Consider the following 13,591-nt stretch of genomic DNA (forward strand, 5'->3'; position numbering starts at 1 on the left):
CTTCCCTCCCAGTACTCAGGCCCACATATGCACATCTACTGTCATTCCCAGCCCCAGGTACAGACAGCTGAGGACTGGATTTTCCTTAAGGAACAGCCTCACTGTCTATTCCTGTTTGGAGTCCTCCTGTGACACCACTTACTCCCCAAAGGCTGGAGTACCCAGAGTGAAAAATGAAGACAGTCACCCCTATGCAGGTAGGTGGCTCTTAGACCTGTGCCTTTCAGTCTCCCCACAATGAAGGGTATCACAGGGGAGCCATGATAGTGTACATACGACACCCAAAAATATCTAACAAGGGGCTCCTGCAGCTAATAAACACCTTCAGTGAAATGGCTATATACAGGATTAACTTAAAAATAAGTAGTCCTCTTATATATAAAAACAAAGGGGTGGAGAAAGAAATTAGGGAAACAACAACCTTCACAATAGCCACAGATAAGGCTATTTGGCAACTGAAACCAAGAAAGTAAATACTTATATGATAAAAAAAACTTCCAGTCTTCGAAGAAGGAAATTAAAGAAGACATCAGATGACAGAAAGAGCTCCCATGCTCATAATAACATAATAAAAATGGTCATTTCACCAAGAGCAAGCCACAGACTCAGTGCTTTCCCTATCAAAATTCCAACACAATACTTTAAGACCCTGGAAAAAATACTCGACTTCATATAGAAAAACAAAAACCCAGGATAGCTAAAGCAGTACTATACACTTAAAGAACATCTGGAGGTATCCCCATCCCTGATCTCAAGCTGTATTACAGAGCAATTGTAATTTTTTTAAAAACCCATGTGGTATTGAAATAGAAATAGGTTCATCAACAGAAATGAATCAAAGACCCAAAAATAAATCCATACAACTATGGACACTTGATTTTTGATAAAGAAGCCAGAAATATACAATGGGAAAAAGAAAACACTTTCAACAAATGGTGTTGGTCTAATTGGATGTCAGTATGTACAAGAATGCAAATAGGTCCATATCTCTCGCTCTGCACAAAATTCAAGTCCAAGTGGATCAAAGAAACTCAGCATAAAACCAGGTACACTGAATCTGATAGAAGAGAAAGCAAGGAACAACCTTGAACTCATTGGCACAGGACACAACTTTCTGTACAGAACACCAACAGTTCCGACTCTAAGACTGACAACTAATAAATGGAACCTCATGAGTGGTGGGAGCAGCAGGCAGAAATTCCAGCATCTGGCGACAAAGGACTGTCTGTACCAGGGATGGCTGAAGCGTGACTGGCCAGTGGGAAATCCACCTGCATCACAAGGCAAGGGCACACCTGAGCAAGCTGAAAGGAAGAGAAATGAGGAAAATAGATCAAGAAATTCACAAATACAACACCCCAGGCTTCACAGGCTGCCTGGCCAGAGTCCAGTTCAACAACATCACCCCACTCAAGGCAGCTTTGAGACAAACAAATGCCTCAGCCCACGTGCAAATCAAGGGTGGGCAGATGGAGTCCAGCTGTGAGTCCTCCCCGCTGATGCTTTCATCATGTCTTTGGCCACTGACCTTTGGCACCTAGATCACTTGGATTCTGGCGGTGCTAATTTCCTATATAACCCAGAGCAAGGCAAAGCTATAGGAAATGGAGTCAACAGAGCCTCAGCTGTCATTGGAGAGGTCACCGTCCTCTACACTCTGGTCTTCCTCATATGGTACATGTTCTATTGTAAGGGTACCTACCACACCAACAAGGCCGAGGGAGCTGAGTCAGCTGAGAGCACAGATGCCGCCACCATGAACAGTGACTCCCAACTTCACAGAGGCCATTGACAAGAGCAAACAAGAGGGGCTCATTTGAAGGGTGGCTCATTTGAAGCCATGGGATAGGGAGGAGGTCTTAAGGGAGGAGGGAGAGGGATGAGAGCACCCTGCGTCATACCCCTGAGCACAAGCTGGGGAAGGCAAGCAACCCAACATCCTTAGGACTGATGGCCACACAAAATATACTTTTTAATATTTCTTTATAGCTGATTTCCCTCCTTCTGTATCAAAACAATAATACAAAAATGCTTTAAGAGTTTAAGCAATGGTTGAACTTTGTAGGTAATATCTGTCTTGTTTTGTGTGTGTTTAGAGGTGTTCTAAAAACCCATGAGGGAAATGCAAATCAAAATAACTTTGAGAGCTCATCTTACACATGTCAGAATGGCTAAGATCAAAACCATAAGTGACAGCTCATGCTGGTGAGGATGTGGAGCAAGGGGAACACTCCTCCATTGCTGGGGTGGGGGTGCAAACTTATACAGCCACTTTTAAAGTCAATACGGCTCTCTCTCTCTCAGAAAATTTGGAATCGATACACGTCATGACCCAGCCATATTACTCCTGGGTATACATCCAAAGGATGCTCTATCCAACCGCAAGGACACTTGCTCAGCTGTGTTCCTAGCAGCTTTATTCATAATAACCAGAAACTGGAAACAACCTACATGAGCCTCAACCAAAGAAGAGATAAAGAAACTGTGGTACATTTACGCAATGGAGTATTACTCAGATGTTTTTTAAAATGACATGAAATTTGCTGGCAAATGGATAGCGCTAAAAAAAAAAAAAATCATCCTGTGTGAGGCAACCCAAACTCCAAAAAACCAAATGTAGTATATCCTCGCCTGTAAGTGGATAAAGGATAATCATACTGTAATCCACAGACCCAGAGAAGCTAAGTAACTGGAGGGCTTAAGGGGTGGGGGGACACAAGGATCTTCCTGAAGGGGGTAAATAATATAGATTTTGCCAGTGGACTTGGGTTGTGTAGGAATGGGAACAGGAGGGGACAGCGGTGGAAGGAGAGAATAGCAGGAGAGACTTCCAGAATGGGGCGGGGGGCATTTCAGGAATGAAGTAGAAACATAGCACAACGGAAATTCCTTAGAATCTACCAGAGTGACTAGTGAAGACTCCTAGTAATGACCCAGCCATCCTCTATAACCAGGCAAGGCCTCAAGTGGAGGGATAGGAACACAGATCCAACCAAAAAAAAAAAACCCTCCAAGCTACAGTTTGACATGCCTGCAGGATGTTCTGGGACAGGAGCCTAGCATACTTGTCATCAGAGAGAGCAGAGAGTCTTCATCCGGCAAGGATGGGAGCTGATGCAGAACCCCATGCCCCACAGGCAAACATTAGGCGGAGCTCAGGGAGTCCTGTGGAGAACAGAGAGAAACCAGAGGAATCAAGGACACCACTAAAACATGGCCCCCAAGAAGAGACTTGATACCCTATGAGCATATACAGGGGGAAGAAGTCCCCCTCAGTCACGGTCATAGGGGAGGGGAATAGGGGGAAAGCAGGAGGGAGGGAGGGATGGGAGGATACAAGGATGGGATAACAATTGAGATGTAATATGAATAAATTAATTAAAAAAAAAAAACATGGCCCACAGAATCAACTGACCGGGACTCAAACGGGCTCAGAGATCAGGGAACCTGCACTGTCTAACCTAGGTCCTCTGTATATATGTTAAGGTTGTGTAGCTCTGTGATCTACACAGAGGGATTCCTAATGGTATGACAGAGTCCCTGACTCTTTTACTCGCTTTTGGGACCCTTTTCCTCCTACTTGGTTGCCTTGTCCATCATTGATGTGAGACTATGTGCCTGGTCTTATTGTAGCTTGTTATGCTGTATTTGACGGATGTCCCTGGAAGGGCTGCTCTTTCCTAAGGGGAAGTGAAGTGGGGGGGAAGGGTGGATCCAGGGGAGAAAGCGGAAGCTGGAGGAGAAAAGAGAGAGGAAACTGCAATGAAGATGTAATACATGAGAAAATTAAAGAAGAGGAAAAAAAAAAAGAGTTGGGGAGCCCTGGCTCAATGGCCTAGGAGCACAGCCTGGCACGAAAGTAGAGCTGTGTTCTAGGCCTCTCACGGTCTTCAGCTAAGGCGCAACATAATACAAAACCTTTTTGCCAGTGTCATCACCTAGGTCATGGTTTGATATGACCCAGCTGCTCTACTCTAAGATGATCTCAGACAAACCAAGGCTCTCACTACTAGGAAAACCAATGAGGTCCATATATGGAGATAAGCTCTGAGCTCACCGGAAGGCAGTAGCTATAGAAACATGTGTGTGTGTGTGCGTGCATGCGTGTGTGTGTGCGTGTGTGTGTGTGTGTGTGTGTGTGTGTGTGTGTGTGTGTGTGTGTGTTCCTTTATGACCTAGTGGAGGTGCAGAGCCATTTAGGGACCAGTCAGAAACAACATTGCTAACTAGTGCACCTGCCTCTTCCTGCACACTCTAGTCACGGTGCTGAGGAAGAATAGGTCTCTTTCACTTTCTAAGAGGAAGACTGTTCTGTCAGCCTTATTCCAGAGCCCAGGGTCTGAGCTTTCTGCTGTGGGTCTTCTCGAGGGACGATGAGTGGTAGAGACCCCACAGCATATTAGAGCTTCAATAAAAGGAAAGTGGTGGATCACACTGCCCAGTTTTATTAAAAAACACAAACCTCCAAAATGTTTCCATAAAAATAAAATCCAATGCCAATCCCAGGCATGTAAAAAAAACAGGTACACTGAGAGCCGCCCGCCTGATACGGCCTTTCTCCCATGCCCACCTGGAGCCATTTCCTCGACCCCCAGGAACCTTTGTGAAACTTTGTCACTTGAAATGCTCCGTGGTTCTAAGGCATGAGACTGCCCTGCTCAGTTCACAAAGAGTTAAGCCCGGCAGCCTGGTAGGAGGATGGCTATGTGGCTGGGGGAAGGGAGATGAGGAAAGCTGTTGGGAGTGACAGTTCTCAGACAACAGCCTCAGCAGCTACCTCTTCTGTCCAAAGAGGAAACTGAGGCCCAATTGTCAAGACACAAACTTTGTAACTTTTTGACCCAGGAAGTTTTGAGAATGATAGCAAGGAAATGATTATAGAGCGCATTGAGCTTTTCAGAGACAAGTGGTATTTAAAATACAAGGTATTATTACCTCCGTAGAGTTTTCTTTTGACTACCACTGTGCTTGAAAATGTGGGCAGAACACTTTTATTTTTCGAAACTCAGTTATTTTTTTTTTTTTTAAACATTCACACACACAATACCTGCTCTCGGCTCTATAAGCTAAGTCTCGGCTTTCTTGTCACTAGATAATTTAAATGTTCAAAGAAATCTGGTATTAGCTTTATCATCTAACTTGGCCGTGCTCCCATAGAGACATCTAACCCTTCTGTCGCCCTCGCCACTCCTATAATTTGAAGGACAGGTAGATTAACCGTGAAAACAGTATTACATTTGAGGTCTTCAATGCAAGTACGAAACATCAGTCACTACAGGTGTAAGGTAGAACCATGTCTTTAAAACACCCTAAATAAGTCAGGGCAGCCACGGGGCAAGCGGGTTCCGTGGCAGAGGGCTCACTGCTGAACCCTAGAACTCACAGAGGAAGAGGATTCCCCCACGTACCCCCATGACTGAGCCATCTGTGTCTTGGAAGATTCCTAAACTGAAAATCAGTTGTCGGTTCAAGTCCTCTTTTCATGTGTGTGGAGCATTTATGGGAAGGCCCTGGGCTGTCCCCTCTGCTTGCATCAAGAGTCACACTAATGTGATGCGGAAAGGCCCCTGTATCCTTCCTGAGGACACTGGGGGCGCAGGCTCGGAAGAGAATCCGAAGCTGGTTCACACCGCTCTGTGGCTGGAAAAGGGTTGCTTGTCGGCCCTGAATCTTATCTTGGGTTCCTCATCAGAGATGGGAGGCCACCAATAGCATTTTTTTTTCCCCTTCCTGCATTTGTTTTGAGTATCTAAAGCAAGCACAGACACGGGGAAATAGGAACCGCTTGATTCTGGTTCATGTTTATTGAAAAGCTCTAACAGTCCACGTGCCTCGGGGCTTACTGTTATTTCTTCGGTGTTCTGCTTTCAGTGCACAGTGGAACTAAAGATAACCATGAAGCTATTGTCTCTGACCCGCCTGGGTGCTCTTACTAGAACGAAAGGAAAAAGGAAATACACTGTGGCCCAGAATGGGGCTCCAGAGAAATCCAAAATGAGCTGCGGTCTAAAAGCGACTTCTCTCCAAGCCTATTTTTAACCAGCTGTGAATTTCTCTAATACGCAGAGAGTGATGCTAGGCTCCCTGAATAGCTTGCCTGACGAGCTCCTGCCCGCTTCTGCTACTATGTGAATTTATGGAGTTCTAGTCTCACACTTCATTAAAGAAATATATGATGGCGCAGAGACAGGAGGCCAGACACCTATAACTCTTGTCCCAATCTCCCAGTGATAAATCTTAGTCCTGCCTCATTTGTGGAGGAAAAAGGAGTAACCAAAGAGATATTATCTACAGTCCCTTTGTGGTGGGTTGCCTTTGCTTTTCTTGCCTTTTCTTCTCTTTTCTTTCCTCTACATTCTTTTTCTTTCTTTCTTTCTTGAAAGTTGTTTGCAATGGAAAACTTTATTAAGAGATCACAAATCAAAAGGTCTGGTCAAAAGTACTCTCAGAGCTGTAAGATACTCTTCCAGCCACAAGTTTGTAACAAACCACTACTGTAACTAGTGCAAAGGGGTTGATTTTCATATACAACGCTGTTTATAATGGCTGAGAGGCTCAATGTGCTCACTGCAACTGTGTTAAGTCAAAACTCTAGACTTTTATTTACTCAAGATTGGATTCTGATGAAGTCCAGTGCCAACCATCTTACACACACACACACACACACACACACACACACACACACACACACACACACTCACACATACACACTCTAGTGCAGAGGGTGAGGTAGACGAAAGTGTGACACCTGTGTCACAAAACAAATATTTCTAAAACTCCCTCAGTCTGTTTTACCGCCTTACCTAGATGGGATGGTGACTTGAACAAGAGGCTCGGAATGGAGGTCAGACTTCCAAAGAGTGCCCATCCCAACTCCTGATAAATATCAGCTGAAGCACCAAAAGCAAGCTGGGAGTGGGGACCCAGGCTTTCAATCCCAACCGTTGAGAGGCAGGCCAGTCTCTGATGAGAACAGCCTGGTGTCGGGAGTGAGCCCCAGGCTAGCTCACCCCAGACCAAGTGAAGCCCTATCTCAAACAACATAAAGAAAAAGGAGTGATTACAGAGTAGTTAAACAGCATCGGGGCTATAGCTCAACAGCAGGGTACTTGCCTAGAACACCCAAGGCCCTGGGTTGAATTCCAAGCACTCCAAAACAAATGACGACAACCAAACATGGCTAAAGAACTAGGTCAACAAATGACAGACAGGCCTGCCCAGTGATTCAACTGTCATTTCTTTTCTGATTCCTTTTTCATATGACACCGGTCTCCACCCCTTCCTGCTCACCCGAATATTTCTGTGCTACAGGTTCCTTCCTGTCTTGACTTACTTCTCACTTGTCTAGCTTCTTGAGTAGTGTTAAGTCCATGTAGGTCTCTTGATATTCCTTCTATGATTGCTAACCCTTCAGGCTACATCTGGAAACTGCTGTGAGGACCATCATCTCCTGACCCTCAACCCCACGCTGGTCAGAGGGAACAGCACACTTTACCCAGTTGTTTGGACCAAGTACATAGACAAGGCCAAGTACTTGGGCAAGTTCTGGGGTGATGATGACTGACTGCACTATCATGTTTGTGTCTGTCTCCTCCCCCTCAGTCACACATTTCCAGAAGACAGGGACTTAACATCTACCTTGGTCTCTTGGCTCACAAGAGATGCCTGGACTGCTTTTCATATATGTAATAATAAATGTTACATGTGTGGGGGAAAAAAAGGTACATGTAGGTCAAGTATTTGTTTCATTCACTATTCTCTCTGCCTAGCACAGTACCTGGAATATATTGGTTAATTTATAAGTACCTTGTTTTTATCAACTCACTATATTTTCAAAAAACAAAATTGATTTATCGTCCCCCCAAAAAATAAAAAGCCTACCAAAGCCACCATTTGGGTTTATCTACCTAAAAACCTGGACCCAAAGTGACAGCATGCCAGTATGGGTTTCCCTAATGTTAATTCAGGAATTCAGAGATACTCTGTTTAGCTGAAAAGATCACAAGTTAATTTTTAATGGGTGAAATCTGTTACTCATTCTAAAGCCTTTGACCTAAAAAGAGTACGACAGTCCAGAACCGAAAACTGTAATAACGGCAACACTAAGAGGATCTCTATGGTCTGGATGCTTGGAAAGTGAACCCCTCAGGGATAGAAGAGAAATGGGGCACAAACGTGGCTTCTGAGCAGCCCTTGTTTACCTTGGGGTACCTTGGGCTCCTCTATCAGGCTCCCCCGCTCCCCCAGTCCCTGCATTGTCCGGTGTATTATGTGTGGCCTCCGAAATTAAACCAGGTTTGTATGTGCACACCTGTGATAGGAACGTGTGAAAGAGTCGTGACAACAGCCCTGCCTGCAACCAGAGGGCCATCTGGGAGGAGAGGGTGCTGGGAATCCAGTAGGTGTCAGATCACAATTAACAAGGGCCTTCAATGTGGGCTAAAGAGCATGGGCATCATCGCTTGACCAAGGTAAGCTCGTTTTTTGTGTGGCGATCATATGCACCAAGCTGACTGTTTGCGAATTCCCTCTATAACATTCACAAAGATAGAGCAGGGAGAAGAATGGATGAGCGGGGGTGGGGGTGGTGGGGGCGGTGGGGGGAGTCTCAGGAGGGGGAGAGGGAGGGGAGATCTGTTCCCATCTGATTGCCACCATCTAAGCCTGACTCCTAAGTCTTCCTACCAAAGCAGGGCTAGCAGGAGCGTGGCTAATAAGGGGTACTTGGTGATGTCGAAATCCAGCCCCATTAACTGTCGAGTAGCGTCAGTTAGCAAGGACACTTCAGTCACTATTTTTACTTCTTCGGCTCACCTCATACCCGCTGCCCCTTACTCTTTCGCCTGTGGAAGATTTCTCTAACCAGCGTCTTTCATCTGCCTCAGCTCTGGCCTCTGGGGACCCATGCCAAAAAGCGAAGGACAATAGAAAAAGTCCCTGTCCCAAGTCCCCTGCAAGGTCAGCAGGGATATTCACTGCAGAGAACAGGGGGGGGGGGGGTCTAAATGTCAAACGCTAATGCCACAGCTGTGCAAACACCCAGGGAAGCACCCGTCACTGCTTTCAACAGCTGCGTAGCTCTACATGCAAGACACTGTGGCAGGGTGGTCCTGTTTGGTTAAGTAAAATAAAGATGCGTCCTCTAAGTATTGGCTGCTCCTCCAGAGGAGCAAGATTCAGTTCCCGGCATTCACACGGAGGATCCCAACAGTCTATAACTCAGTCTCTGGTGTATACAGCATCTGCTTCTGGCCTCTGTGGGCACTAAATATGTGTGGTCTATGTACATTCATGCATGCTGGCAAAGCATCACATGCAAAAAAAAAATTCTTAAATGATATTTATTAATGTTTGAGTTTTTTAAAAAACATTGGGTAGACGTATGAAGTATGTTGCTTACTTATTATTTCATTTATTGTGTTAGGGATCAAACCTAGGGCCTTACACTTAGTAGGACATGGTCTGCCTCTGACCACACCATATATTAGAATTGAGTGTGTCACAGCTTCTGATGCCCTTGCTTACAACAACGAGTGTTCCTCTTCCGTTAGCTTTCTCTCTAGATGACTAATGCAATGGCTAGAAGTCTAGTCTCCATCTTAGACCATGAAGATAGGCCTTTTAATGGTCACCCATTGCTAAAAACAAACAAATCACTAGTGTTTGTTTAAAGTACACAAGTGCACATCTTTTGGAGGGGGTTACTCTCCTGTAGGTATGTGCCCCACATGCTTGCAGGACCCATGGTGGCCAGAAGAGGGTGTCACATCCATTGGAGTTTGAGTCACAGCTGTTGTGATCCTCCATGTGGGTACAGGGACCTGAATCTTGGTCCTCTAGAAGAGCAGCCAGTGCTTAAAGTAGACACCTTTATTTAACTTAAGCAAGTGGGCAGTGCAGTTTTCAGGTGTAATAGATAGGTCGGTAATCTCTGGATTAGACTAATGATGATAAATACATACAGTACAGATAGAGAGCTGCAACTCAGATCCAGAGAGTCAACTTGGCATCCGGGCCAGTAGGCAGTAGTCATCACATCCCGCCAGTCTGAGAACACTAGCTAAAACACGAATGCACATAAGGCTCCATTTTCATACATGATGTTGTCAGAACAGGGAGCTTCCTCATACACTGCATTGTCTATGTTAATTTAACGGAAGTCCTTAATGTTGATGCCCAGAATCCTTTTAGCTGGAGCCTTATGCTCCAGGAACCTTATGATGGTTCCTAGGGCGTAAATCTACAGTGGAAATTAAAATGGGGCTTGAGAAAGAGGCTAAGATCAGATGAATCAAGGTAAGGGGGACACTGTTTCCACTCAATGTCCCAGGGAAAAGGTTAGTGAGTTGCCAGTAGTCCCTTGCCCCGTGCTTGTGTCACCAGTAAGTGTGCAAATGTGTGAATGTGTGTGTTTGGGTGCATGTGTATGAAGGAAGTTTGTGTTAGTATTCATAAGTATGTGTGTGCACACATTGTGTGTATTTGAGTGTGTGCATAATGTGTGTGTGCATGAAGTTTATGTGAGTGTACATAAGGTGTGTTAGTGTGTGTGTGTGTGTGTGTGTGTGTGTGTGTGCATGTTGCATGTGCCAGTGAGCAGGTGCGTGCACAGTGAGTGTGTGTGCATGAAGTTTGTGTGAGTGTGCATAAGGTGTGTTATTATGTGTGTATGGATGTATGCATGATGCATGTGTAAGCTCCTAAGTTGAGGGCCTCGTGCTTGAGGTAAGGATGCTTGCCTGGGGAAAGCAGCCTGGATCCCAACCCACCTGAATGCACATGCCTCTGCCAAGGAGGTGGCTCTGTGAGCTCCGACTGTGTAGAAAATGACTGACTACCAGTGACAGCGGCAGGCCAGGCACACCAGCAAGGGTCCAACTGAGCGCCATCCGTGTCCTGGATGTGGAACTTCCTGTTCTTTACACGCCAAGATTTCTACTGGCTCCATGTTAGGCTCTCTTCTCTTCCCTCTTCTCTTTCCTTTTTCTTCTCTACAGAGAGGGTGAAAAGTCCCCCAAGTCCCTCAGATGGACCCTCCTTTGCATAGTGCCTTTGTGATTTCTGGGACCCCCCCCCAATGGTGTCTGTGTGGTTTGCATATGGATCGTATGCACTCCTCTCACTGGCCAGAGAGCTGCTGTCAAGGTCGTTTCTCAACAGCTCATGGTGTATTGAGGAGAGACCCAGACATTGGTGTGCTCCCATCTTCTTCCTTTCTTTCTTCCTGGACTAAGATTTAAGTCAAGCTTCAAATTAGATTTGTCTTTTGCTTGTCAGTGTCTTGAAAGAGAAAGGTGCAGGTGGCCTGTCCCTAGAACAGAGAAACTCAATTCTCCTTTAGGCTAAGAATCATTTTCTAACTCCCTGCCATTCAGGAAAAAAAAAAAAAAAAAAAAAAAGGAATTGATTTGTCCAACAGTCAGCCAACTCTGAATTGTGTTCTTTCCACAGTAAGAAGCCCACCCTTTCTCCTCTGTCCATGTTAATGGGTGAGTTATCATTCTGCCACTTTGGAAAAATATCAGTAACAAAAGTGCATTCCCCATACACCTACCTTTCACACCCCAAGCCAGCAAGGCACCAAGGCTTGGGAGGGGCTTCGCTCTGTAGTGTGGGCTTATTGGTTGTTACTCATTTGCTTTGTCCATCCCTGTCTATAGTATGACACTTTAACTTCCATATTGTTTCTCCCTCCCTCTCTGGCCCTGTCCAACAGCTGCAGTAGAATCAGCCTCCTAGCTCTATCGGTGATGCTAATTTGGGCAAAACCCTCCCAAGGCAGGTGACCTGTCTGCATCTCCCTGGAGCAGCAGGAGGGAACGGGGTTGCACCCTGCTCAGTTAGCTACAGCTGAGCAGATCAGAGAGGCCTTTGGAAGCTTAGTAGAGGCAAAAGAAAAGTCACACTCTTTCCTTTGTAATGCTCCTAATGGGACACGAAGTTTGATGCTCTGCACTGAATGCAGAGTTTTTAAAAAAAAAGACTAGAGATGAGGCGGGCGGGCAGTCTCTCTCCAGCTACAGTCTCATCTTTGGACATTTTCCCCATGGTGATTACCTAGCAGCTGTCTTCTCTTCTTCTTATTGCTCTCTTGCCTTTCTCTGAAATACATCTGAGAGAGAGAGAGAGAGAGAGAGAGAGAGAGAGAGAGAGAAGCTTTCCAATGAGACAGGACAAGGAAGACATCACCTTCTAGCACTGATTATTAGCTCAGGGAGTTGAAACCATCCGAGTTAGTTAATGCTTCTGCAGGGCCCATATGCTTGTTTTTTGAAAGGCTAGCCCTCTTCTTCTTCTTCTTCTTCTTCTTCTTCTTCTTCTTCTTCTTCTTCTTCTTCTTCTTCTTCTTCTTCTTCTTCTTCTTCTTCTAATAACTAAGCATTCTTTTATCAAAAAAATCTGTAACAAAGGCAAGGGTGGCCTCACCTTACTCTTCCAAAACCAAGTATGCTGTAGGCAAAGGAAGACAAAGACATTTGCGAGGTTCCTTGTGGGTAATTTCCTGTACCATTTAGTTCATTTACTGCTTGCTTCCTGGGTGAATAACAGGCACCGGGTATGGTAGGAGGAGAGGGTACAGAGAGATACACAGATTAATTCAATATTGTCTAGTTAGTCCTTGAAGAATTCAGTCTGTCTCAGCACTCAGGAGGCCGAGGCCAAGGATTACAAATACAAACCACAGTGTGTTGCATAATGAGACTCTATCTCAATTGCACACACACACAGACACGCACGCACGCACATATATATGGAGAGACAGACAGACAGACAGACAGAGAGGAGCAGCGAAACTCACACCTACTACAAATTTAACACAAGTTACACAGGCCAGGACAGAGACATGGATGTCAAAGTTTTTTGCTGCTGAAGACATACTTAAACAGTGCTTCAAAATATGCCCTCAAAAGGGCTTCTTGCAGGTGGGTTGGTGTTCCCCTCTCTCCACCAGGAGTCCTTTTCCAAGTTAGAGGGTGGAGGGAGGAGAACACCAACCCTCTGACAAAAACTTCCATCCAAAATTTCCCCTGCCTTCAGGATATGCAAGGGCTAAGATAGAGCAGAGATCAAGGGAGTATGCAACTATTCCTGGCCCAACCTGAGACCCACACCATGGGAGAGATATTTGATGACTGATGACTCTCTACTGTGTTTCAGGTGGGAGCTTAGCATGGCTGTCCTCTGAGAGGCTCCACCGCCCAGCAATGGATTGAAACAGAAACCGAGACTCACAGCCAAACATTGGGCAGAGCATAGGGAGCCTTGTAGAAGAGGGGGATGGGTGGGTTGGACAGGAATTCCACAAGAAGGCCAACAGTCCCAACTAACCTGCGACCAGAGGGGTTTGCAGAGACTGAAGCACCAACCAAAGACCAGGCATGGACTCGACCTAGACTCTCTACACATAGATATGGGATGGGCAGCTTAGCCTCCATGTGGGTCCCCCAGAAGGGGGTGGGGCTGTCTCTGACATGGTCTCAGTTGCTTGCCTTTTGATCACTCCACCCTGGACACTGTGCCAGGACACTGTGAAAGAGGAAGTGTACAGTCCTGATGAGACTCGAAGTGCTGGGGCAGGATTGGAAGGGGG

At 45.7% G+C, this 13,591-nt stretch overlaps 1 protein-coding gene across 1 annotated transcript; it reads left to right on the top strand.

Annotated features, from left to right (window-relative positions):
- The first annotated feature begins 1,510 nt into the window (after positions 1-1,510).
- LOC127193076 (contactin-associated protein-like 2) lies at positions 1,511-1,792 on the top strand. The gene has a single exon (XM_051150418.1). It carries the CDS (start codon positions 1,511-1,513, stop codon positions 1,790-1,792), a length of 282 nt encoding a protein of 93 aa, XP_051006375.1.
- Positions 1,793-13,591: the final 11,799 nt, after the last annotated feature.

This window comes from Acomys russatus, chromosome 8, assembly GCF_903995435.1.
Source record: "Acomys russatus chromosome 8, mAcoRus1.1, whole genome shotgun sequence".
Taxonomy (NCBI): domain Eukaryota; kingdom Metazoa; phylum Chordata; class Mammalia; order Rodentia; family Muridae; genus Acomys; species Acomys russatus.

Bases quoted from the DNA above. Each gene is read 5' to 3' on its own strand.
- LOC127193076 (XM_051150418.1), top strand. From the start codon at position 1,511: ATGTCTTTGGCCACTGACCTTTGGCACCTAGATCACTTGGATTCTGGC.